Source organism: Oncorhynchus kisutch, linkage group LG15 (assembly GCF_002021735.2).
Source record: "Oncorhynchus kisutch isolate 150728-3 linkage group LG15, Okis_V2, whole genome shotgun sequence".
Taxonomy (NCBI): Eukaryota; Metazoa; Chordata; class Actinopteri; order Salmoniformes; family Salmonidae; genus Oncorhynchus; species Oncorhynchus kisutch.
Window position 1 is genome coordinate 46,894,337 of NC_034188.2, and position 26,719 is coordinate 46,921,055.

A 26,719-nucleotide genomic window follows, 5' to 3' on the forward strand; every position below is an offset into this window, starting at 1 on the left:
GTTAATATTGACAAATCTGTAGCGAACCATATTCACATGCGCGCGCAGTCCACACCTTCAGGAACTCAAATTGTGATTGATTATGCATCGGTTTAGAATTGTCACAAAACATTTGAGTATTTGTCGTTTGGTAGATACTCTATTGATACATGTTCCATTTTGTCTGAATAATAACGTAATGAACCATAGAGAGCAGATCAGACCTGGCAGATGGATTATTAAAGCTGTTTAATTGGTATGGTGTTATGATTGAATAGCTCTTAAAACACCTATTTATAAGTTAGCAATGTAACAGGATGATTTAAAAAATATATATATATATATATATATATATATATATATATTCTGAATTTCTTAGATAAATCAACTGGGTGGTTTGAGCCCTGAATAGCTGACAGTCATGTTATTTCAGACCGTGTAGCATGGGTATGACAACACATTTTTCCTGCTCTAATTATGTTGGTAACCAGTTTATAATAGCAATAAGGCACCAAGGGTGTGTGATATATGGCCACTATACCACGGCTAAGGGCTGTGTGCGTAAGAACAGCCCTTAGCTGTGGTATATTGGCCATATACCACAAACCCTTGGTTCCTTTTTGCTTAAATACTTTACTTGGTTGGAGATTGTGGGGAAGAAGTAGCAGAGAGACCTGGAGCCAGCTGCTGCTGTTGTAGAAATCATTGTTTTTGTGCTGGTGGTTTCCCATGCTGACACAGATATGGATGTTTCCAGGATTGTCTTCATTCGGGCACATAACAGGAAACATTTTGCAACAGAAAATGAGCATTTCTTATAGGACAAGTCCACGTAATCCCTCCCTGTTTCAGACTGTTTTATTTAGTTTGGTGCCTAATGAACAAGACCAGGGGTGTCTGAAATAACACCATGTTGGCTAGTTGCCAAAATACTACACTATGTTGGGAACAGGGAGTCATTTCAGCTTCACCCCGGGTTCCACTGACAAAAGAGATGCTCCCTCTCCTTCCAAGAACACACATGTTCAGGAGAAAAATCTATCCATTTGCACTTGAAATGTATCCTCGCTCTCTCTCCCACTCAATCACATAAAACACATGCACACATATTCGACACGGATTAAGAAATCGAGAATATTTGTTAATTTTCTGATGTACATATTCGGCCCTAAACTGATATTACTAAGAGCTAAAAGGATGTAGCATTATTCCAAGATGGCTGCCCACATGGGGTTAACAGTTAGAGGGTACAGCACCCCCACCTTCACAAGATGGACTATCCTCCTTGATGATAAATGAACCAAACCAGCTCCAACTATTATGATGAGGAAGGTTGGGAGTGGGGAGGCCGGAGCAGTTTGAGTATACAGAGTGCACGCACAATTGACATTCCATTTGGACAGAGTTTGCACTCCATGTAGCCTAAAACCTGCCTGCTTCAGGACTATAGACAAGAGTATGTCACTTTGAACTGCCGGGCTGAGCTAAATGGCAAACAAAACACAAACGGTGGTGTGGGGGAGCAGAGAGGATGATGGGAAAGCAGCCAGTAAAACTCAGTTCTCACTGAGGATGATGATTGGCAGTCGGGGAATAGAGAGTGGGGGGGCTTTAGGTTATTGGGGTTGAAGTCAATTGGTAACTTGGCATGTCTGTCATAGTTGGCGTAATGGGCAAGTTGCCTGGGGTGGTAGGTTTTGGAAAGTCCTTCCTGTCCCTCACAGGTAGCCCTCCTTGCGGAACTGTTCCTGCAAAATATCCCGGTACTCGTCAAAGCCCCCCTCCACTCGCCGCACGTTCCCGTGCTCACAGACCCACAGCTCTCTGCACACCATCCGGATCAGACGCTCGTCGTGAGAGACAAGGACCACCCCACCCTGAGAAGAGGATAGAGTTTTAAAAAAGGGCATATATGCACATTAAAACTTCCAAGTGTTCAAGTGCTATCACTTCCATTGATTGTTTGCCAAATTAAGCTTGTAGTGGCTGTTTAAAGAAAACCGATTTCATGGAAAAGTTTTCTCCAGATTTACTCTATTGATTAACATTGTGAGCTAAATAAAGACATTTTCTCAGCGACTTCTAGTTTAATGAACAAGCTTACTTTGAATTTGTTGAGCGCCTTCGCTAGTGCCTCGATCGTTTCCATGTCCAGGTGATTGGTCGGCTCGTCAAGGATATAGAAGTTTGGGCTGAGAGAGAAAACGCGAGTAAGAGACAAATTATAGCTGCAAGCAGCAATGAAACAGGATGCTGGTTTATGAGCAGGCTGAAAGAGACAGCTGCATTGAAGCATTATACATCCTTGCACATTTAACAATTCAAAATACTGTGCAAGTGTTCACTAAATACACTGCTCAAAAAAATAAAGGGAACACTAAAATAACACATCCTAGATCTGAATGAATGAAATATTCTTATTAAATACTTTTTTTCTTTACATAGTTGAATGTGCTGACAACAAAATCACACAGAAATTATCAATGGAAATCTAATTTATCAACCCATGGAGGTCTGGATTTGGAGTCACACTCAAAATTAAAGTGGAAAATCCCACTACAGGCTGATCAAACCTTAAAACAAGTCAAAATGAGGCTCAGTAGTTCTGTTCCTAGTGTTATCAGGGCAGTATATTTCTTATTTAAAAGGTAAGTTGGTTGAAAACAAGTTCTCATGTACAGCAACGACCCGTGGATGAGTTACAGGGGAGAGGAGAGGTTGAACAAGCCAACTGGAAGCTGGGCATGATAATTAGGTGGCCGTGGTGGTATGAGGGGCCATTAGGGAATTTAAGCCGGACACCGGGTTTATCACCACAACTCTTGCAACAACTACCATGGGTTCTTGAAAAGGCCACAGAGACGGTTTAGCATCGGAAGGATAGAGAAATGTAATCCCATTATTAGACATCATGGTCAAGTTGTATACTGCTTGTACTAAAACCAATTTACAACCATAAAATTACCATCTGACATTGTGAGAAATCATGTGTGAAATATTGGGGTCATGAAGTGTAATAATGAAAAGGCATTACCAAGGCATGGTCATCTGAGCGAAGGCCACCCGGCTCTTCTGCCCTCCTGACAGACTGGCCACCGGCCGAGTTGCCAGCTCACCGGTTATCCCATAGCCACCCAGTTGGTGCCTGTACTCCTCCTCGTTACGACCTGGGAGGGAGGGACGAGGAGAGAGAGAGAAAAGGGGTTACAAATTACAAAGATTGCAGGGTATAGATGGGTTGGTTGTTAAGCAACATTGGCCCAAACAGACAAGGTTGGTTTAGATTGTTGTCAGCATGTAAAATAGATTTAGTCTCCAATGTTTATTGAAAACAAATACATTTGCTCACTTGTCTCTCAAATAGATCTTTACAGTTGTTGGTTAGCTAGCTAGCAAATGTGAGTCATATTAGCATATAGTGACAGTCAAAACACCTCAAGAACAAGATAAAACTAGCTGAAAAGAGCTACCTACGATTCCTCACGACAGCTTCATGTCATTTTTGCGAGCTATCTGGCCATCCAGAATCACAACACACTGCCTTTTGCACCATTGAAGCGTGTGCATTGTCTTTATGACGTTGTCAGCTATGCCATCTACAGGGATCCGTAACAACCACCAGGGTCGTGTTCATTAGGGTAGGCAACAAAAAAACAGGGCATTTCTTATTGGACCAAGTCCAGGTAGTCATGTTCCAATCAGTTTCCTTTGCATTTGGTGCCTAATGAACACAGCCCAGGCTTTGATAATAATAAGTATTGGTATGTTTTGGTGGTGGTGGTCACCTGGGAATTTGTTGAGTAGCAGCTCAATTGAACACACATTGAGGTCCAGTTGATCCACGTGGTGCTGACTGAAATAACCGATCTTCAGGTTCCTGAGCGAGAAAGGGAAATAAAGCTGTCGTTTACTTCCCTGCACGCACACCCACTAGCAGCAGAGGAACATGGCTGACGTCAAGCATGGAACCTCACCGATGGGCGTGTCTGATGCCGTTGACAGGCGTTAACTCTCCCATCAGTAGCTTGAGCATGGTGGATTTACCCGCCCCGTTCTCACCCACCTGAGTGAGTGAGAGAGTGAGAGTGAGAGAGATCGACTGTAGGTACTACTTTAGCAGTTGGAAGGTTGCACAGAGCGTTGTCTGTGGAAGTGTTTCACAGATTTAAAGTACAGTATTAAAGGATGCACAATATATCAGTGACCCGATGTGGGGGCGAAGATATGTTCTTACTAGCCTTATGAACATAGAAACTTGTTTGTAGTTCAGATCTGTGCTTAGGATGGTTAAAAATAGCCATAAAATGAAAAGAAATGTCTGAATCAGTCGATATCGCAAAGAAAATATTAGCATCAACCCAGAATGATCAGATTGAGAGCAGTGTGATTAATACGTACGATGCAGATGCGAGACTCCAAGTCTGCAGACACAGACAGCTGTGTGAAGAGGCGCTGGTCAGTGTTATAGTAGAACTCCACCTCATCCAACTGGAGCACCGGGGGAGACAGCTTCTCAAAGTTATCAGGGAACCTGTGGACAGACGCACGTACGCACGTTAGCGCTCAGATTAATATGAGAATTGAAACCTGACTTCATTCGGGACAGGAGGAGCGGTCTCTTACTTTAAGGTGACTTCGGTTTCCTTCTCCAGAGGTTTGAGTTCAGGCCTGCAGGAGACAAGAGAAGAGTAGTGAGGGAATGGAAGACAGATGACAACAATAGATATTCTTAACAATGACCATTACCTGTGCACAGGCAAACAAACACGCAGAGGTCATGCATTGGCAAGATGGAAGTTATCCTTTACAATGAATTGGACTTTCAGGCTGTAATTCCCAAGGGAGCACGACATGAGAGAAAGCAGGGTGGGGTGCATGTTATCTTATTTTGAAATAGATGGTTACTCACAGTTTTTCTAAGAGCTTCAGTTTGCTCTGCACCTGTGCCGCTCTGTTGGCGTTGTATCTGAACCGGTCGATAAACACCTGGCACACAGAAGGAGGGGATCAATCCACAATTATAATGTATAGTAATAAGACATTATAATATATATTCTAATAGGCATAACAAGATATAAAATAAACAAACACTAATCAGCAAAGATAAATGTTGAGAAAGTGCATTGTTATTACGCTTGCCATAGGGCTTTTAGTTTGTCTGTATGTACGCAGGACGGTGTGTGTAAGCCAGTGTGTGGGCTCCTAACCTGGATGTGCTCTCTGTACTGAAATTGGGCCTCGTACTCCCTCTGCTGGTTCTTCAGGCGGTCCTCTTTGGTCTTGACAAAGTTCTCGTAGTCGCCGCGGTAACTCTCCAGCCGCTGCGAGTGCAGGTGGATGATGTCAGTCACCACGGCGTTGAGGAAGTTCCGGTCGTGGGACACCACCAGGATGGTGGTCTGCCAGGTCTGTGGGGGGCGGAAGAGTTAAACAGGCCATATGGAAGTTGAACTTGTTGCTCATGCTTTATCTCTCCATTCCCTCAATGGAGGATTCGTTCACTTCAATTCACTGAAAATAAGTGGTATAAGAAATATGGTGGTAACTCCACCTAGCCAATGCCTCCACCAATCCAATGTAGATTTGTAGGAAGTATTGAACGACTGCACACAATTTCATAAGTGGTGAAAGCAAACAATCCATTTGAAGCTAACTGTCACTGATGGGTGTGCCCCTCCTGCCAATTTAGCAGAGCCTCTTTTTGTTGTTGCCGGACCCCTTTTTGGCTCAAGAGCACCCCCAGAGGCAGAAGTTGACAGCAAATCAGAATTACCCAACCCAATCTAGCAATGCAAACTTCCATTTGTTCCTATTCTTCACCCTTCTCCCTGAAATGTCCACTCATTCACAGCCCTTGCCTTGGACTGGTTTAAGAAATATGATGGAAAGCCCCTCTAGTCCACGCTTGCCCATGCTTTCACCAATCCAATGTTTTTAAATACTGTAGTAAGAATGTGCACACTGGGGAGAAGGGAACCCGATTGGATTTGGCATGCAATGTTAAGTGTGTCGGTAAGCAGGAGTAACCTACCTGCAGGTAATTCTCCAGCCAAAGAATGGCTCGGACATCCAACATGTTGGTGGGCTCTGAGACAGAAAGACAGAGACAGTCAGTCAAAAGGGCGTTTTGCACTGACTATTGGACACCGTCAAACTGTTCAAAGATACTCAATACAAAAATACTTAGTGGTTTAATCACTCACCGTCAAGTAACAAAAGATCAGGCCTAAAAAAAGGAATGAAAAATACACACATTATTTGGAGAGTTGAAGCTAGCCTTACAACATTTAGCAGAGCCACATTTGTCTTCATAAACTGTCTGCTGAATTGATGGTCTATAAATTGAGATTTGGGAAACAGCTCATAAGAGTTATAAATGTACATCAATATTGTAAAATAATCTCTGTCCTTGTATTTTAATTGGGTAGACTGTCCTTTGGATAAAAGAAGTGACAAGGAGAAACTCACTTGGCAAAGAGAGCTCTAGCCAGAGCTAATCTCATCCTCCAGCCTCCAGAAAACTCCCTGTGAAGAGAACACCGAGGGATCAGTTAATCACATCCGCGCGCACGCACGCACACACACACACACACACACAGTAACTTACTTGGTTGTCTGCGTTTGCATTTTAGGAGAAAAACCTAAACCACATAGGATGATTGAAGCTCTGTGTAAAAGAGAGAGAAACATCAATCAATCATCTCATTAAATCAGAAAATGCATACACCCTGGCTACAATTCTACTGCATTGTCATCGGATTAAGAAACACCATTGACAATATGTATGAATATAAATGAACTGCTAATAGTGATGCACTGATACTTTCCTTGCAAAAAAACAAAACGATAGTTAATGAAGACAAATGTGGCTGTCGAATTGATGGTCTATAAATTGAGAAATTCCTTAATTCCTTACGGTACTGATATTTTCTTAGCCAAACCCACCCGATACCGATATTTTCCTTGACAAAAACGCACCCCACCGATACCGATATTTTCACTGGCAAAAAAAAACCCGATACCGATATTTTCTTTGACAAAAAACCCTGATACCAATATTTTTGCAGCCTTTTAAGCATTCCAGTACAGTTAAATAGTTAACACACATGGACGCAGCGGTCTAAGGCCCTGCATTTCAGTGCAAGAGGCGTCACTACAGTACCTGGTTCGGATCCAGGCTGTATCCACATCCACAACCATGACTGATTGGCCCAGCGTCGTCCGGGCCGTCATTGTAAATAAGAATTTGTTCTTTATTTAACTTGGCAAGTTAGTTAAGGTTACACACAACTACCCTTAACAAAAAGTTATTTTGTTGGCATTTACATATGTCTCCATTACCAGTAAAACATAATCAAAACCTATTTCTTTCACTTACTTGCTGTGCTGTTTCATTGTTCAGTCATTTCATTCTCAACCAGGATTTCTATGGAACGCTGTTTGGGTCTTTGTGTGTCAAAAAATATACTATTTAACACTGTCAAATAACACTATTTGACGTGTAAAATAAGCTTGTTGACCAATCAAGACCTGAATATGACTGCACGTCACATAATACATTTAATGCATTCATACATGTTTTACGTAGTTATTACACTATCACTCGTATTTCATGTGTCACAACGATTCATCGATACGTATGCTATGATGCTGGTAAAGTTGTCTCGCACACCTACAGTACTGGTCATAAAAGAAAGATAGCTTCCCCAAAAACTTAGCAAAACGACAATCTGTTTCAGTAGCTATAGCTACCTAGCTAACTATATAGCTAGGTGTCATCTAAAATAACCTTCATTTATAAGACAGTTCTTATTTGATTAATGGTGGTCGGACCCATCTATGTTAAATTAGCCACATTAAGGATTAGCCACACTAGTGGACTTTGCAGTTAGCCTTCAAAATAAAAGTTTGGCATAAGTTTACTATTTGTATTAATTTAATTTCACTTTTATTTTGAAGGCAAACCGCAGATTCCACTTTATGCCTAATCCTTATTGTGGCTTGCTTCACAACACAAAGCTAGCTGGCTGCTTATAACATTAGCTTTGGCAATTTTCATGATCTGAAGTTCAATTTCAATAGGTGAACAACAAGTACCTACCAAGCTAATACTTAGTCACAAGGATTCCTAAATCATTGCTAAGAATAATGAAAATGACCGTTTCTACTGGTCACTGTTTACAGGTTGGATGTATTGGTGCCCCAGAAGTTGCAGTCAAACAAATAATTTATCAACGCGGTATTGTAAACGCATCGTTTGTGGCCAGTGTGTGCTTGTTTGCAGACTTTTGTTGTACAGCTTTGACAGTGCTACTGTATCTTTTTTGACATGCAAAGATTCAAACGGTGTTCCACAGTATGTATGTCGTGAAGCTAATAGCAGTGACGCTATTACTGTAGGTAGGGTGACATCTGAAAAATAGCACACTTGGTAGTGTGTACCAAGTGTGCTCGTTCAGTCGGCGAAAGCAAACATCACCCACGACAGAGAACGGTTGATTATCTTGGCATTAATGGATTTCGCCTTTGAGTTGCCTAGCTGAATTGTTCATACTCTTTCAAATGACTGCTGCACTTGTTGACTGCTCAATCCACACAGCAGACATTTTGTGGGCTAGGTATGGAATGCTATGTGGTAGTGGTGGAGTAGGGGTTTGAGGACACAGTGTGTTGTGAAATCTGTAAATGTATTGTAATGTTTTTAAAATTGTATAAACTGCCTTAATGTTGCTCGACCCCAGGAAAAGTAGCTGCTGCTTTGCATTGTGGGTTGTGTAGCGCAAAATTTGACGTGGCGTTATTACGTCACGTTATATAGGTACGCACGGTAGCTTTGACATCGACTTTTAACATGGCTGTTAAACTCATCATCGGCCAATACCGATGTTGGCATTTTCGCTAATATCGTATGATTCCGATATGTTCAGCGATATATCGTGCATCCCTAACTAATGTAACAAACACAGATATATTATATACAGACATGTTAAGTGTGGCTCTTTACCGGGCAGGTGCCTTGTCTGCTTCAATCTCCTCCAGTTTAGCATAGATCTCCGACAGTCGAACAGTTTCCATTCCTTCAGCACTAACATGGAATAGAATAAACTTCGAGTTAAGTGACTGTTGCAGTTTCAAATCTAAAATTCATGCAACAATAACATTTAAGTCTGCCAAGGCTGCCAGGATTGACTCCTTCCAATATGAGCCCTCCGTTGCCAACTTCGGGGAGAATTTGGGTAAGTAAGACTGACGTACGTTCCGTTGGCTATGCGCGCATTGAGCAGGCGTTCCTCTGTCAGGAGACCCTCCCGGACCGTGTCGCTTTCCAGCACGCTCTGAAGTGCCCCTGTGTCGTCTCCAGCGACCTCCTGCTCCACGTGCAGGATCGTGATGTGGGCAGGGACACGCAGGCTGCGGCTCGCCAGCATCTTTAGCAGCGTGGTCTTCCCCAGGCCGTTGCGGCCAATCAGGCCATAGCGGCGACCTGTTGACAGAGACAGCTCCGCCCCCTGCAGCAAAGACCTGGAAATACAGAGCGAGAGAGAGACAAGTTGCTTGCATATTGCTTTATGGTAGACACTAAGAAGTGTCTCAGTCTCTAGCCTACTCTTTGTCTCTCTAGTATTAAGAAATTACATAAATTTGTAATTACACAGTAATAACTTGATTTACTCCGTTTGTGATTTATTTAAACAAGCACTGCTACTCACCATTTTATATCAGGTAGTTGTGTTGAATTCTTAAGTCATTTGCAGAAAGTAGCGAACATAACCACAACAATGCCTTTTACATGCAAGGTAAATACCGGTGGAAACGGTGTCCAGCTAACAACATTGCATGATGCTAATTAGAATGAATCACCTGCTCCAGTGCTGGATACAGTAGGAGAAAGAGCAAGTATGGTTTCATCCCAAATGGCACCTTATTCCCTATATGGCGCACTACTATACTTTTGGCCCTTGTCAAAAGAAGTGCACTTAATAGGGATGGGGTGCCATTTAGGATGAAGCCTAAGGGTTAAACCCTCACCTCTCGCCAAACGACACGTCAAAGTTCTCGATGCGAATATCGTAGCTGCGATTCTTCCCGGACAAGTCGACGCGACTGTCTTTCTTGCTACTGGCCTGGCTGGCTGATGCCTCCTCCAGTACCCTGAGACAGAGACAGAGGGGATAAGGACAGAGTGAGACAGACAGAGGGACACGAAGAGATAAAGTACAGAGATCAAATACAGAAGGTGTAAGAGGGAGAGAGAGATGAAACATCAGTCTGACAGTATTACCAAACTTCATCACACATTGGTAAATGGAAAAGTGTATTTTGCTATCGCAATACCAAACCAATGATCAGTGGTGTAAAGTACTTAAGTAAACATACTTTCAAGTACTACTTAAGCCATTTTTGGGGGGGCATCTGTACTTTATTTACACACACACACACACACACACACACACACACACACATACATACAGTGCCTTGCGAAAGTATTCGCCCCCTTGAACTTTGCGACCTTTTGCCACATTTCAGGCTTCAAACAGACATTTATTGGATATTTCAAACCTTTTTAACAAATCAAAAAAGGAAAAATTGGGTGTGCAAAATTATTCAGCCCCCTTAAGTTAATACTTTGTAGCGCCACCTTTTGCTGCGATTACAGCTGTAAGTAGCTTGGGGTATGTCTCTATCAGTTTTGCACATCGAGAGACTGAATTTTTTTCCCATTCCTCCTTGCAAAACAGCTCGAGCTCAGTGAGGTTGGATGGAGAGCATTTGTGAACAGCAGTTTTCAGTTCTTTCCACAGATTCTCGATTGGATTCATGTCTGGACTTTGACTTGGCCATTCTAACACCTGGATATGTTTATTTTTGAACCATTCCATTGTAGATTTTGCTTTATGTTTTGGATCATTGTCTTGTTGGAAGACAAATCTCCGTCCCAGTCTCAGGTCTTTTGCAGACTCCATCAGGTTTTCTTCCAGAATGGTCCTGTATTTGGCTCCATCCATCTTCCCATCAATTTTAACCATCTTCCCTGTCCCTGCTGAAGAAAAGCAGGCCCAAACCATGATGCTGCCACCACCATGTTTGACAGTGGGGATGGTGTGTTCAGGGTGATGACCTGTGTTGCTTTTACGCCAAACATAACGTTTTGCATTGTTGCCAAAAAGTTCAATTTTGGTTTCATCTGACCAGAGCACCTTCTTCCACATGTTTGGTGTGTCTCCCAGGTGGCTTGTGGCAAACTTTAAACGACACTTTTTATGGATATCTTTAAGAAATGGCTTTCTTGCCACTCTTCCATAAAGGCCAGATTTGTGCAATATACGACTGATTGTTGTCCTATGGACAGAGTCTCCCACCTCAGCTGTAGATCTCTGCAGTTCATCCAGAGTGATCATGGGCTTCTTGGCTGCATCTCTGATCAGTCTTCTCCTTGTATGAGCTGAAAGTTTAGAGGGACGGCCAGGTCTTGGTAGATTTGCAGTGGTCTGATACTCCTTCCATTTCAATATTATCGCTTGCACAGTGCTCCTTGGGATGTTTAAAGCTTGGGAAATCTTTTTGTATCCAAATCCGGCTTTAAACTTCTTCACAACAGTATCTCGGACCTGCCTGGTGTGTTCCTTGTTCTTCATGATGCTCTCTGCGCTTTTAACGGACCTCTGAGACTATCACAGTGCAGGTGCATTTATACGGAGACTTGATTACACACAGGTGGATTGTATTTATCATCATTAGTCATTTAGGTCAACATTGGATCATTCAGAGATCCTCACTGAACTTCTGGAGAGAGTTTGCTGCACTGAAAGTAAAGGGGCTGAATAATTTTGCACGCCCAATTTTTCAGTTTTTGATTTGTTAAAAAAGTTTGAAATATCCAATAAATGTCGTTCCACTTCATGATTGTGTCCCACTTGTTGTTGATTCTTCACAAAAAAATACAGTTTTATATCTTTATGTTTGGAGCCTGAAATGTGGCAAAAGGTCGCAAAGTTCAAGGGGGCCGAAAGTATTCGGCCCCCTTGCTAGAAACTTGCTAGAAATGCTAGAAACTCTCTGGTCCCAAGCATATCCCAAATTACCCACTGTTTTTTTTGGTCATTTCTCTTGTCTAAAATTGTTCAGTTGGCAGGGGATGGAGTGTTAACTTGATTTAGCACCTCTTAGTGTCTGCATCTTCATAGGGAATGCAAAAGGTGGCTGATGTTTTTCTAAGTTCATTTATTTTTTTAAAGTTTCTAGCATTCTATACTTTCTGGTATAGTACCAGTCAAAAGTTGACACACCTACTCAATCCAGGGTTTTTATTTGTACTATTTTCTACATTGTAGAATAATAGTGAAGACATCAAAACTATGAACTAACATGTGGAATCATGTAGAAACCAAAACAATATTAAACCAATCAAAACATTTTATATTCTTCAAAGTAGCCTCTCTTTTCCTTGATGACAGCTTTGCACTCTTGGCATTCTCTCAACCAGCTTCACGAGTTAATCACCTGGAATGCATTTCAATTAACAGGTGTGCCTTGTTAAAAGTTACTTTGCGGAATTTCTTTCCTTTTTAATGGGTTTAGCCAAATCAGTTGTGTTGTGACATGGTAGGGGCGGTATACAAAAAAATTACCTTATTTGGTAAAAGACCAAGTCCATATTATGGCAAAAACAGCCCAAATAAGCAAAGAGAAACGACAGTCCATCATTACTTTAAGACATGAAGGTCAGTCAATGCAGAAAATGTCAAGAACTTTGAAAGAGCAGACTCAAAAAACCATCAAGCGCTATGATGAAACCGTCTCTCATGAGGACCGCCACAGGAAAGGAAGACCCAGAGTTCATTAGAGTTACCAGCCCTGGAAATTGCAGCCCAAATAAATGCGTCAGAGTGTTCAAGTAACAGACACATCTCAACATCAACTGCGTGTCCTCATCAACTCATGCATTAACTCATGCTCTGGAACGCGGAATCCCCAAAGACATGGTAAATCTTCCAGAGGCCCATCCTCAGTAGAACACACACAGATGAGCATTCTAACAACCCCTTATTCTGTTTCATAAAACAACCTTTAGATGCAATAACAGCATTATAACAATCTTGTCATTTCCACAATATGAGTCCAAATTTGAGATTTCTGGTTCCAGCCGGCGTGTCTTTGCGAGACGCTGAGTAGGTGAATGGATGATCTCCACATGTGTAGGCACGGAGGTGGTGGTTTTGCTGGTGACTGTCAGTGATTTATTTAGAATTCAAGGCACACTTAACCAGCATGGCTACCACAGCATTTTGCAGTGATACGCCATCCCATCTGGTTTACGCTTGGTGGGACTATAATTTGTTTTTTTTACAGGACAATGACCCAACACACCTCCAGGCTGTGTAAGGGCTATTTGACCAAGAAGGAGTGATGGAGTGCTGCATCAGATGGCCACAATCACCCAACCTCAACCAATTGAGATGGTTTGGGATGAGTTGGACTGTAGAGTGAAGGAAAAGCAGCAAACAAGTGCTCAGCATATGTTGGAACTCCTTCAAGACTGTTGGAAAAGTATTCCAGGTGAAGCTGGTTGAGAAAATGCCAAGAGTGTGAAACGCTGAAGGCAAAGAGTAGCTACTTTGAAGAATCTAAAATATATTTTGAATGAGTAGGTGTGTCCAAACTGGTATTGAACATACAATTCTTTGTACATTCCACAAAAACAAAAAACGTATACATACGAATGACAACTTACAGACACATACAATGAATACATCTCTTCTGCCTAGACCCACATGTTCACCCCCCCATCCCTATTGTCTGCATTATCGTGTCACTTGGTCTTAAATTATACAACTTGTTTTTCCTCAGGCTATTTCAATAAGAAATCCTGAGATGTTTTCCACTGTGTCAATGATGGCGGATTGATTGACGTCTACGTTTTTAGTAACCTTATTTCTTCTTCTCAGTGATGAGAAAAGTATCGTGCATCTCACTACCTCCCCTGTATGTAATGTCTTGAAATATGCCGACAGATGGATTAAAAGTACATTTAAACTAATATTTCTAGCTCCGCTCACAACTTTCAAACTTAATAGCATTCCCAGATAGCATGGATTATTGAGTTATTATTAGTCTTACTATAGACAGGACTCTGCTGTTGTGCTGTAGAATGTGAACTATGTCTCGTAGAATATATTCTATACATTAGTTTATACTGAATTAATTTAGTTAGTTATGCTCCAACTTCCACTCCATTTTGTACTAACAAAACATTTTGTTCTTTTTAAATCTTGGTTCCAATCATTTACATTTTTTTCTAATAGGTTGTCAGTTGGATATGCTCTCTGCAAGGTTTAGTATCTCTTCCCTATCATATGAACATCCTTTACTTACTCATAAGATTCCCTCAAGGTTGTTCTGATGTCCAAAAGATGGCAAATCGAAATTGTGTTGCAATTTAAGTTTCATTGTATTCCAAACTATCTACACTGAACAAAAGCATTTAAAAAAACAACATGCAACAATTTCAAACATTTTACTGAATTAGAATTGATAAGGAAATCAGTCATTTGAAATAAATTAATTCGGCCGTGATCTATGGATTTAACATGACTGGGCAAGGGCACAGCCACGGGTGGGTCTGGGAGGGCATAGGCCCACCCACTGGGGAGTCAGCACCAACCAATCAGAATACATTGTTCCCCACGAAAGGGCTATATAACAGAGAAATACTCCTCAGAACCCCCACCCTATCCCGCCGGTGAAGAAGCCAGATGTAGAGATCGTGTGCTGGCATGGTTACACGTGGTCTGCAGTAGTGAGTCCGGTTGGACATAATGTAAAATACTCTGAAACGATGTTGGAGGCAGCTTATGGTAGAGAAATGAACATTCAATTATCTGGCAACAGCCCTAGAGGACATCCCTGCAGTCAGCATGCCAATTGCACACTCCCTCAAAACTTGAGACATCTGTGGCATTGTATTGTGTGACAAAACTGCACATTTTAGGGAGCCCTATTATTGTCCCTGCACAAGATGCACCCGTGTGTAATGATCATGTTTAATCAGCTTCTTGATATGCCACACCTGTCAGATGGATTATCTTGGCGTAATGCTCACTAACAGGGATGTAAACAAATTTGTATGCAACAAAGAAATAAGCTTTTTGTGGGTATGGAAAATATTTCTGAGATGAATTATTTCAGCTCATGCAACCAACACTACATGTTGCTTTTATATTTTTGTTCAGTTCAAAATTACTTTTTACATTTTGTCATGGAAAAAAATGTATTTCCTGTTACAGTCATTTAAGGTTTCCATTCCTTCGGTTTTCCATGTGAACCAATTTAAAAATTGATGAATTCTGAAAAGCTATCCAAGGATTATTCCATAAAGTTCTGATTCTGGTTCTTGTAAAATATATTTCATTTTCTTCCATATTGTTTTAATATTCTTAATTAAGAAGTTGTTACTGTTCTTTATCCTTTTTATATATTTCACAACTTTTACTTTATTACATTCCCAAAGACAATAATGTACTTTTTACAGCATACGTTTTCCCTGACACCCAAAAGTACCTGTTACATGTTGAATGCAAAGCAGGACAAGAAAATGGTCCAACTCACACTTCTCAAGAGAACATCCCTGGTCATCCCTACCGCCTCTGATCTGGAGGACTCACTAAACAGAGAACATCCCTGGTCATCCCTACCGCCTCTGATCTGGTGGACTCCCTAAACAGAGAACATCCCTGGTCATCCCTACCGCCTCTGATCTGGCAGACTTACGAAACACAAATGATTAATTTGTAAATGGTGTCTGAATGTTGGTGTATCCCTGTCTATCTGTAAAAATAAAAGAATGTGCCATCTGGTTTGCTTAATATAAAGGAATTTAACATATCTACTTTTACTTTTGATACTTAAGTATATTTAAAACCAAATACTTTTACTCAAGTAGTATTTTACTGGGTGACTTTTACTTGAGTCGTTTTCTATTAAGATATCTTTACTTCTACTCCAGTATGACAATTGGGTACTTTTTCCACCATTGCCAATGATAAACTGTTTGCATAGTCTTCGGGCATAAAGCATATGAAACTCACAGTGGATTAGTCGTTTTTTGCGAATCCCGTTCATTCCTTCTCCCTTGTTTTTGCTTCAGCTTGGCTTCGGCCTTCTCTAGCTTCCTCGCGTCCACAGTCTGAGGTGGTGTGTGTGTGGAAGAAGACAAAGTGGATGAAGTTGACAGGAGAATAACATAGCTACAGGGCTGACTTGAACCTTTGACAAAAAACATAATACACAAGAAGCTACAATGCAACAAAAATTATTCTAAAATACTTTACTGTATTCTGGCCCCTCTTCATCATCCAGATCCCTTGGACATCGTTAGTGACAGATACTGAGGCGAGAAAGACAGAAGGAGTGGAATGAGACGCAACAATAAGTCAGGGAGGATATGAAAAAGACATGGGAGAAGGGGTAGGAAGGGTAGAGAAAATAGGAAGTACGAGCAGTAGTGGACGGGAAAGATGTATAATAAAACATTTAAAAAGTGTTTTTTTAAAGGCTAAAAACAGATTACATGTCAACAGGCTACCAAAATGAATATCAAACATTGACCGTAAAGCTAACAAAGAGGAATAGCTAAGTCCCTCTGCAGACAAGGGACTCACCACACTCTGCAGATATCTGAGACAACCGCACTGGAGCGTCGAGCAGCACTTGCTTTGAAGCGGCATGGCCGTTACTCCTGATGGGAAAGACAAGTATATTTTTGATGAGTCGGCAAGCAGAAATACATAAAATATTAGCTTTTGATGTGTGACAATTAGTCTTTGTGTTGTATATTGGTTGTGAAAGAGGTCTCTGGGTCCAATCTCCACCCGGCACAGCCAGAGGAGGACTGGTCACCCCTCATAGCCTGGTTCCTCTCTAGGTTTCTTCATAGGTTCTGGCCTTTCTAGGGAGTTTTTCCTTGCCCCCGTGCTTCTACACCTGCATTGCTTGCTGTTTGGGGTTTTATGCTGGGTTTCTGTACAGCACTTTGAGATATCAGCTGATGTAAGAAGGGCTTAATAAATACATTTGTTTGATCAGTGTTAAGGTTGTGTGTGTATGTTGCACTTACAGTTTAAGAGTGTTGAACATCTGCTGACAGATGTCCCGAATGTCATCCTCGTTTTTACAGTCAGCCGACGACCCCTGCAACAGCCCTCCAATCGCGTCATACACCTCCTCTCCATCCTCAAACTCCACCCCTCCACAGTCCAACACACCTATCACAGAGGAATGCCACAGGCTAGAAATCAGGGGAGCATTTAGAAGGATGCAGCTTTTAAAGCCTTCAGATAGAGAAATGCTAATCATGATGCCCTCTGACATGTAGAATAAGGAAACACGTTGGCTCTATTCATTCATTCTCCCCAATTTCGTGGTATCCAATTGGTAGTTACAGTCTTCTCTCATCGCTGCAACTCCCAAATGGACTTGGGAGAGGCGAAGGTCGAGAGCCATGCGTCCCCCGAAACATGACCCTGCCAAGCCGTACTGCTTCTTGACACAATGACCGCTTAACCCGGAAGCCAGCCACACCAATGTGTCGGGGGAAACACTGTACACCTGGCGACCGTGTCAGCGTGCATGCGCCCGGCACAGGAGTCGCTAGTGCGCGATGGAACAAGGACATCCCTGCCGACCAAACCCTCCCCTAACCAGGATGATGCAGGGCCAATTGTGCGCCACCCCATGGGTCTCGCCAGTCGCGACAGAGCCTGGACTCAAACCAGGATATCTAGTGGCACAACTAGCAACTGCGATGCAGTGCCTTAAACCACTGCACCACTTCATGAGATTTCTAACTGCAAATTTCAGCTACTGAACATGGCTCAGGATCAATCTCACCTGTAGATTCTCAGACAAAGTAACACACTGAGGGACACTACGCAACATGTTATCATGAAGCAGTCTTGTAAGCAGCTAGACTTAGCCTGGTTCCAGATCTGTTTGTGCTCTTGACAACTCCATGCGCTGGTGTACAAAGATTTTTGGTGTCCATTACTGGGGGTTACAGGAAAGCCCCACACAAACCACAGGCATAGATTTTTCACCTCAAGTTCAGTGGGGCAAAAAAGTATTTAGTCAGCCACCAATTGTGCAAGTTCTCCCACTTAAAAAGATGAGGCCTGTAATTTTCATCAATGTGATTTTCTGGATTTGTTTTTCTCATTTGTCTGTCATAGTTGAAGTGTACCTATGATGAAAATTACAGGCCTCTCTCATCTATTTAAGCGGGAGAACTTGCACAATTGGTGGCTGACTAAATACTTTTTTGCCCCACTATGTTAGAAATGTCAGTTTCTTGAAAAAGGCATTTCTAAGATGCTTCTTCGTTCTCAATTCAGTGAAAAGGGTGTCCCCAAAAACAGGTTAGTTAAATTCATGGTGGCAGTTTCTATGGTTATATCACATATCGCATTGGCTTGCATAACTACTTCTAACTTCCTTCATACTGTACAAAGAGACACAAAAATGGTATCCACGACTTCCTCTGACTCTGGGGAAGATAAAGTAGGGCCCTATGAGTTCCGTGAGGTGGAAAATGAGGACGGAATCGCGGAATTTGGTCATAAAAATGGAATCAACAGTAAAACGTGGAATATTGCAGAATTCTCCATAATTTGGCTGAAATGTATTAATAATCACAAGTAGGCCCAATTATTGTAGTAACCAGCCAAGTCGTCAAAAAAACGAAAATTCGACCCTAACCCCTAAATTCAGAGCAGAGGAATATCATGAGTCAGGGATAAGCTGTTTTGCAAATTGTCAACATACTAATGATTGGAGGCGTAAAAATCCTTGTGAGGACTACTTAAAGTCTAAAGCCCATGTGAAGAACAAGGAAAAGCACCGTGTTAAAACAACCATTACCAGTGTAATGAGCATCAGCAGATTCAAGACGATCATTTATTCAGGACTTTGTGACTGTGTGTGCCGAGTCCCTAAGAAAAGCGAAGAAAGCTACGGCCGTTTCTAGTGAAGTATTGCAAACAGGGAGGAGCGTTGCCCGAAAATCACAGCAGCCTCCGTCAAACTCACCTGCCACGTATGTTTGACCGACATATGACTGCCGTTCGACAGAAGATCAGTGGGAAGAAGTTTGCGGTGGTTGTTGACAGATGCAGAGGGATTGCAGCGTTCTAAACATTGTCATTGGTGAGTTGAACTTAACCTATTAATATACAGCAGTCTGCCTCTCCATCTAGTTAACTATCGCTGTATCTATATTGTGTTAACACTTATTTAGTCACAATATTATTTTAGGTTAAAACAGTTGTTCCTTATCTTTCATTGCAGGTGTTGAAAACCAGTACCAAAGCAACACTAGCCTCCCTCCACAGCAACGATCTGAACCTGAATGATGCCTGGGAAGTGGCCACAGATAATGTATCCTACTGCCTGAAGACATACAATGAGGTTCTGAGTGATGCCCAACAGTGTCCATGTAACCTGTCTCTGCCATGTCATCAATCTGGTGGGTGAGACCTGGCAGCGCTACAAATACTTCTCTGAAGTTGCATCTCTTGTGACATGGATGAGATCTGTCTCCTTCAAGAAGCCTGCCAGAAAGAGAAGATAGGTGACCTTCCTCATTATGAAGGAGTTTGTGCAGGCCAAGGCTCCTCCTGAAGCAGTGACCTCCAGATGGAATAGCTGGTTTGAGGCAGTGAAGTACCATTCAGAGCATGTTCATCTGTACTGTAGAGTTTTTGTTGGCAGAAAAGTCATCATCCCAGGCAGTCAGAAACATCCTCAGCCAGCTGGAAACAGAGAAGGTGCAGGCCCTCACTGTTAAGATAAGCTTCCTCTCAGACGGCTGCTCCAAACTGAAGACAGCTCTGTCAATCCTGTAAGGAACCCACCGTCCCACAGCAGTGTCTGCTTACAATGTCATGGAGGATCTGGGCTCTTACCTAGTGAATGGAACAGAAAAAACATGTGGGTATGGAGCCAAGACAGATGAGCTATTGAGAAAGATGGGGATTGGAGAGAGGAGGGAGGTGCTTGACCATCTCCATGATGCATTCCACTTGGCCTTCAAAGTTGTCAAAGCACTGGGACATACATCCAGCCAGAGAGGTCTACAGGCTGGCTAGGGTGTTCGATCCTAGGCAGGCTCCAGCCATGGAAAAGCAGATTGAAGCCTACACACAACTGAAACCCATGGCAAGCCCTTCAACAGAGCTCAGTAAAGAATGGATTGCCTATCAGCACTGTGTCCAGGGAGACCTCATCTGCTTTGGAGCTTGCTGATTACTGGAGGGGCCTGAGTGCAAGATTCCCAACAGCTGCAGAAGTTGAAGTGCCCTACAGTCAGCTCAGTCGACTGTGAGAGGAGTTTCAGCAAATACAAGACTCTACTCACAGACAAGCGAGGCTCTCACCGAGCTCAACACAAAGCGGCTGACAATCATGTACTTCAATAGAGATGTCTTTGATAGATGGAAATGGACAGACATAGGAGCTCATAAGGTAGTCCCATAGAGTTTGCCTATTGCTGCATTATTTCCTAGATTCTTGCATGAATCTTTTTTTCATTGTAAATTTTTTAAAAAACAATGAATGCAAGTTACACAAGTGTAACTTTTGGTTTTGCCTATTTCTTGCTGCGTTGTTTCCTAGATTCTTGCATTACTTTTTTTCCATTTATAATGAAACACTTAGTAGAACTCTGTATTGAAGCACTTGCCTTGATATAAAGAAGAGTGCAATGTATTGCATCATTACACATTTGCTGTTATATCTTATACAATGTTTGCTGTTTTATTTATTCACATTATTAGACACACTATCTGAAGATCAAATGTGCATAAATCACAGAAATCAGAAAAAAGGTTATTTCGGGGGGAAAAAGGAGTTCATAGGTCCCTAAAGAGGACCTTACTGCCAAAATGCTGAATAATCCCTTTAAACCACATTAGGAGACGTTTTGGGTGTAGTTACCCTTTAACCATGAAGAGTCTATGCCTGGGGGGGGTTCTACTAAGCAATATAGAATTGTTTTATGGTCATACTAAGGTTATTTTTGCTATTTCATTTGGAATTTTAAGACCCCTTATAGTATCAAAAATATATATATTTTTGTTATATGTATTTAACTCTTTATTTTTGGCACTAAACAGTCCCTTATATACACTTCCATAAATTTTTTCAACTGGTACCGGGGATGAGCAAAACAACCGACATGTACATGTTTGTGAGAGTCTCACCTTTGCACAGAACGGTCATATTAGTGTTTAATCCAAACTATACGGACGCTACAGACAGAAGTTGGCAGATCGGCTGTACCGACTTCAGATGAGTTCCAAGACGCTCCAGACGATTTTGTGAGAATACTGATTTGAATGATGTTTCATGGTCTGACAAACACCACTCTAGCTCTGCGAAATAGGCAGATGCAGTGAATAGAGACGCAGCCAATGCAACAAAAAAAAGACAGACTACATGAAAAATACCAAAAGTATTTGGATACCTGCTCGTCGAATATCTCATTCCATTAATATGGAGTTAGTCCACCCTTTGCTGATATAACAGCCTGCAATGTTCTGGGAAGGCTTTCTGTTTGCCACAAAGTCCCATCATTGGAACTAAGGGGCCTAGCCCAAACCATGAAAATAATCACCTGACCATTATTCGTCCTCCACCAAACTTTACAGTTGGCACTATGTATTCGGACAAGTAGTGTTCTCCTGGCATCCGCCAATCCCAGATTTGTCCAGTGAACTGCCAGATGGTGAAGCGTGATTCATCACTCCAGAGAACTCGTTTCCACTGTTCCAAAGTCCAATCTAACTTTACACCACAAATGCCGACACTTGGCATTGCACATGGTGATCTTAGGCTTGTGTGCAGCTACTCGGCCATTGCTCCCAAAGAACAGTTCTTGTGCCGATGTTGCTTCCAGAAGCAGTTTGGACAGTTTGGAACTAGTGAGTGTTGCAACAGAGGACACAACTCTGTGGTCCTGTTCTATAAGCGTGTGGCCTATCACTTCTTGGATGAGCCGTTGTTGCTTCTAGACGTTTCCACTTAACAATAACAGCACTTACAGTTTACTGGGGCAGCTCTAGCAGATTAGAAATTTGACTAAATTACTTATTGGAAAGGTGGTATCCTTTGACGGTGCCACGTTGAAAGTCACAGAGCTTGTCAGTAAAGCCATTCTACTGCCAATGTTTGTCTATGGAGATTGCATGGCTGTGTGCTCAATTGTATACACCTGTCAGCAACGGTTGTGGCTGAAATAGCCAAATACACCACTTTGAAGGGGTGTCCACATACGTTAGACTTAAATTAAATTCCTCAATCTACACACAAAACCACATAATGACACTGCAAAAAGAGCTTTAGAAATTTGTTCAAATTCATTAAAAACACAAATCTGAAATACCTTTTTTACATAAGTATTCAGACCCTTTGCTATGAGACTAATTGAGCTCAGGTGCAACCTGTTTCCATTGATCATCCTTGAGATGTTTCTACAACTTTATTGAAGTCCACCTGTGGTAAATTCAATTGATTATTTGGAAAGGCACACACCTGTCTATATAAGATCCAACAATTGACGTGAAAGTTAGAGCAAAAACTAAGCCATGAGGTCGAAGGAATTGTACGTAGAGCTCCGAGACTGGATTGTGTCGAGGCACAGATATGGGGAAGGGCACCAAAAAAAATTCTGCAGCATTTAAGGTCCCCAAGAACACAATGGCCTCCATCATTCTTAAATGGAATAAGTTCAGAACCACCAAGACTCTTCCTAGAGCTGGCCCCCTGGCCAGCCTGAACAAACTGGGGAGAAGGGCCTTGGTCAGGGAGGTGACAAAGAACCCAATGGTCACTCTGACAGAGCTCTAGAGTTCCTCTGCGGAGATGGGAGAACCTTCCAGAAAGACAACCATCTCTGCAGCACTGTAAAAGACACATGACAGCCCACTTGGAGTTTGCCAAAAGGCAAGAAACAGGTTTCTCTGGTCTGATGAAACCAACATTAAACTCTATGGCCTGAATGCCAACATCACATCTGGAGGAAACCTAGCACCATCCCTATGGTGAAGCGTGGAGGTTGCAGCATCATGCCGTGGGGATGTTTTTCAGAGCCGGGACTTCACCCCGATCGAACATCTCTGGAGAGACCTGAAAATAGCTGTGCAGCGACAATCCCCATCCAACCTGACCAAGCTTGAGGATCTGCAGAGAAGAATGGGAGAAACTCCCCAAATACAGGTGTGCCATGCTTGTAGCTTCATACCCAAGAAGAATAGAAGCTGTAATCGCTGCCAAAGGTGCTTCAACAATGCGCTGGGTTAAGGGTCTGAATACTTATGTAAATGTGATATTTCTGTTTTTACTTTGTCATTATGGGGTATCGTGTGTAGATTGATGAGGGGCCTCTGCATGACTCCGGAGGCGTCGCAATTGTCATAACCGCCATTTGGAGCCAGCGACCAGATTTTTGGATTAAGCATAAATTGGCTTTTAGTCTAAATTAGTTTACGGAGATACGGGCATATTTATTTTTATTTCAACCTTTATTTTTAACTAGGCAAGTCAGTTAAGGACAAATTCTTATTTTACAATGACGGCCTACCCCGGCCAACACCTCCCCCAACCCGGATGACGCTGGGCCAATTTAACGCCCTATTGGAATCTCGATCACGGCCGAGACACAGCCCGGGATTGAACCAGGAACGGTAGTGACACCTCTAGCATTGAGATCCAGTGCATTAGACCGCTATGCCACTGGGAGACACCACTCGAAAGTTTGGAAGTGTAAGTGTATACTCGTCAGAAGTCATGATACTTTATCAGTGTCCACCAAATTTGAGGGTTAAGTGTTTGGACCGTACACCATGAAATCTGACGAGTATTCACTTGTAGGGCAAGGGGCAAGGAATTTATTTTTAAATGGACCGCCCTTGCCAGGACATTTGTCACTGTTAATCCCGCGATGATTGTGTTTTCAGCCACTGGTAGCTTGTGTGAGCTTTATATGCGCTACAGTCAAATATGATTGTATGTCTAATTACACTGCTCAAAAAGGGAAAAAGGGAACACTTAAACAACACAATGTAACTCCTAGTCAATCACACTTCTGTGAAATCAAACTGTCCACTTAGGAAGCAACACTGATTGACAATAAATTTCACATGCTGTTGTGCAAATGGAATAGACAACAGGTGGAAATTGTAGGCATTTAGCAAGACACCCCCAATAAAGGAGTGGTTCTGCAGGTGGTGACCACAGACCACTTCTCAGTTCCTATGCTTCCTGGCTGATGTTTTAGTCACTTTTGAATGCTGGCGGTGCTTTCACTCTAGTGGTAGCATGAGACGGAGTCTACAACCCACACAAGTGGCTCAGGTAGTGCAGCTCATCCAGGATGGCACATCAATGCGAGATGTGGCAAGAAGGTTTGCTGTGTCTGTCAGCGTAGTGTCCAGAGCATGGAGGCGCTACCAGGAGACGGGCCAGTACATCAGGAGACGTGGAGGAGGCCGTAGGAGGGCAACAACCCAGCAGGACCGCTACCTCCGCCTTTGTGCAAAGAGGAGCACTGCCAGCAGGCCACAAATGTGCAGACTCCATGAGGGTGGTATGAGGGACCAACATCCACAGGTGGGGGTTGTGCTTACAGCCCAACACCGTACAGGACGTTTGGCATTTGCCAGAGAACACCAAGATTGGCAAATTCGCCACTGGCGCCCTGTGCTCTTCACAGATGAAAGCAAGTTCACACTGAGCACATGTGACAGACGTGACAGTCTGGAGATGCCGTGGAGAACGTTCTGCTGCCTGCAACATCCTCCAGCATGACCGGTTTGGCGGTGGGTCAGTCATGGTGTGGGGTAGCATTTCTTTGGGGGGCTGTGCTCGCCAGAGGTAGCCTGACTGCCATTAGGTACCGAGATGAGATCCTCAGACCCCTTGTGAGACCATATGCTGGTGTGGTTGGCCCTGGGTTCCTCCTAATGCAAGACAATGCTAGACCTCATGTGGCTGGAGTGTGTCACCAGTTTCTGCAAGAGGAAGGCATTGATGCTATAGACTGGCCCGCCCGTTCCCCAGACCTGAATCCAATTGAGGACATCTGGGACATCATGTCTCGCTCCCTCCACCAACACCACGTTGCACCACAGACTGTCCAGGAGTTGGCAGATGATTTAGTCCAGGTCTGGGAGGAGATCTGGGAGGAGATCCCTCAGGAGACCATCCACCACCTCATCAGGAGTTGTAGGGAGGTCATACAGACACATGGAGGCCACACACACTACTGAGCCTCATTTTGACTTGTTTTAAGGACATTACAAAGTTGGATCAGCCTGTAGTGTGGTTTTCCATTTTAATTTTGAGTGACTCCAAATCCAGACCGCCATGGGTTGATAAATTTGATTTCCATTGATCATTTTTGTGTGATTTTGTTGTCAGCACATTCAACTATGTAAAGAAAAAAGTATTTAATAAGAATATTTCATTCATTCAGATGTAGGATGTGTTATTTTAGTGTTCCCTTAATTTTTTTGAGCAGTGTATATTAACTATATAATTAATATGCCTACTGTATGATAGCTAGCAAATTAATTAGCTAACTAACGTTAGCCTGCCTAGTTACTTCTGAAGAAGGAAACACTTATTTCTACAATTTCGAAAAGCTAACCAAACATTACTTTTATGCGACTTTTGTGGATTAGTTGCACAATTTCTAACTTATTTACATTAGTTTTTACTTACACTTGTATGTTGACTACATGTTTTGTTTTCTTAGCGGATGTACAATCATCGCGAATTGAACTATGGGGCGTTTCAGGCCCTGAAGTGAACATGATTGTACACGCAAACTCCATTAAAAACGAGGGCTGAGCGGCTTACTTTGCATACTTCCCTTGCTTGGCTAATCATTTGGACCGACGACATATGGCCGAGGGGATACCCCCAAAGGCTGAGGGTTTAGGGCTGTCTACTTTGAGTTTGAAACGCAGTCCCGGTTCATATCCAAACCACCAACCTCCCCCCCATACACTGATAAATGAGCCCACCCCTCTCCTTGTTCAGGTTTAGGCTGAGGTTGTTTTAACTCTCGTTTTGTTTTGCGACTTTGGGCCCATGAAAATCGCAATATTACTAAGTCCATTTAACTATTACTATTGCATGCCGGTAAACGTAGACATTTTGTTGGCTATTAATTTTAGGCAAAAAATTGGCTAGCCTAGCTCATCTGGTTAGTGGTTCAAATAGGCCGATTATTAGCTAACTACCGGCATGTTACGTGTAGGCTAACGTTAGATAGTCTCCCCCTTGACTGTGCCTCAATGCTGTGTGGGACGGCTATGCTAGCTAACGTTACTTCGCGTGGCAAAGAAGTCGTCCGCCACTCATCAAGCCCGTGGCATTTTAAAGTGTACGGGATCCACACACCATCTCCATTAATTTACAGTCTCTTACCCGTGATATATTCGAACACTTCGGTGTCAATTTCGGGAAACTCGCTCTTCAGAATATCCACGTATGTCGCCATGATACACCGGCTCTTCCACAAGAACAGCGCATGTGCACACAATGTGCGTCAAGGCATGTCCGCAAACTATGCATTATGGGTATTGTAGTATTTTGTTTAATGCGATTTTATGATCTCAGCTTTACCTCCCTCCACCTCTAATTTGTGTTTTTTCCCTTCACCTCTAATTTGTGTTTGGTTCCATCA

At 42.6% G+C, this 26,719-nt stretch overlaps 1 protein-coding gene across 1 annotated transcript; it reads right to left on the reverse strand.

Moving 5' to 3' along the window:
• Positions 1-213: 213 nt before the first annotated feature.
• Positions 214-26,719, reverse strand: LOC109905344 (ATP-binding cassette sub-family F member 3). The gene is made up of 21 exons (XM_031790375.1): positions 26,461-26,719; positions 17,093-17,240; positions 16,638-16,714; positions 16,308-16,363; positions 16,065-16,162; positions 10,009-10,131; positions 9,235-9,501; positions 8,984-9,064; positions 6,587-6,646; positions 6,448-6,504; positions 6,183-6,205; positions 6,011-6,066; positions 5,187-5,387; positions 4,889-4,965; positions 4,603-4,647; positions 4,378-4,510; positions 3,954-4,042; positions 3,765-3,856; positions 3,014-3,146; positions 2,084-2,171; positions 214-1,856 (listed from the first exon to the last, which is right to left on the reverse strand). Exons 1-21 carry the CDS (start codon positions 26,531-26,533, stop codon positions 1,698-1,700), a joined length of 2,136 nt encoding a protein of 711 aa, XP_031646235.1. The 5' UTR covers positions 26,534-26,719; the 3' UTR covers positions 214-1,697.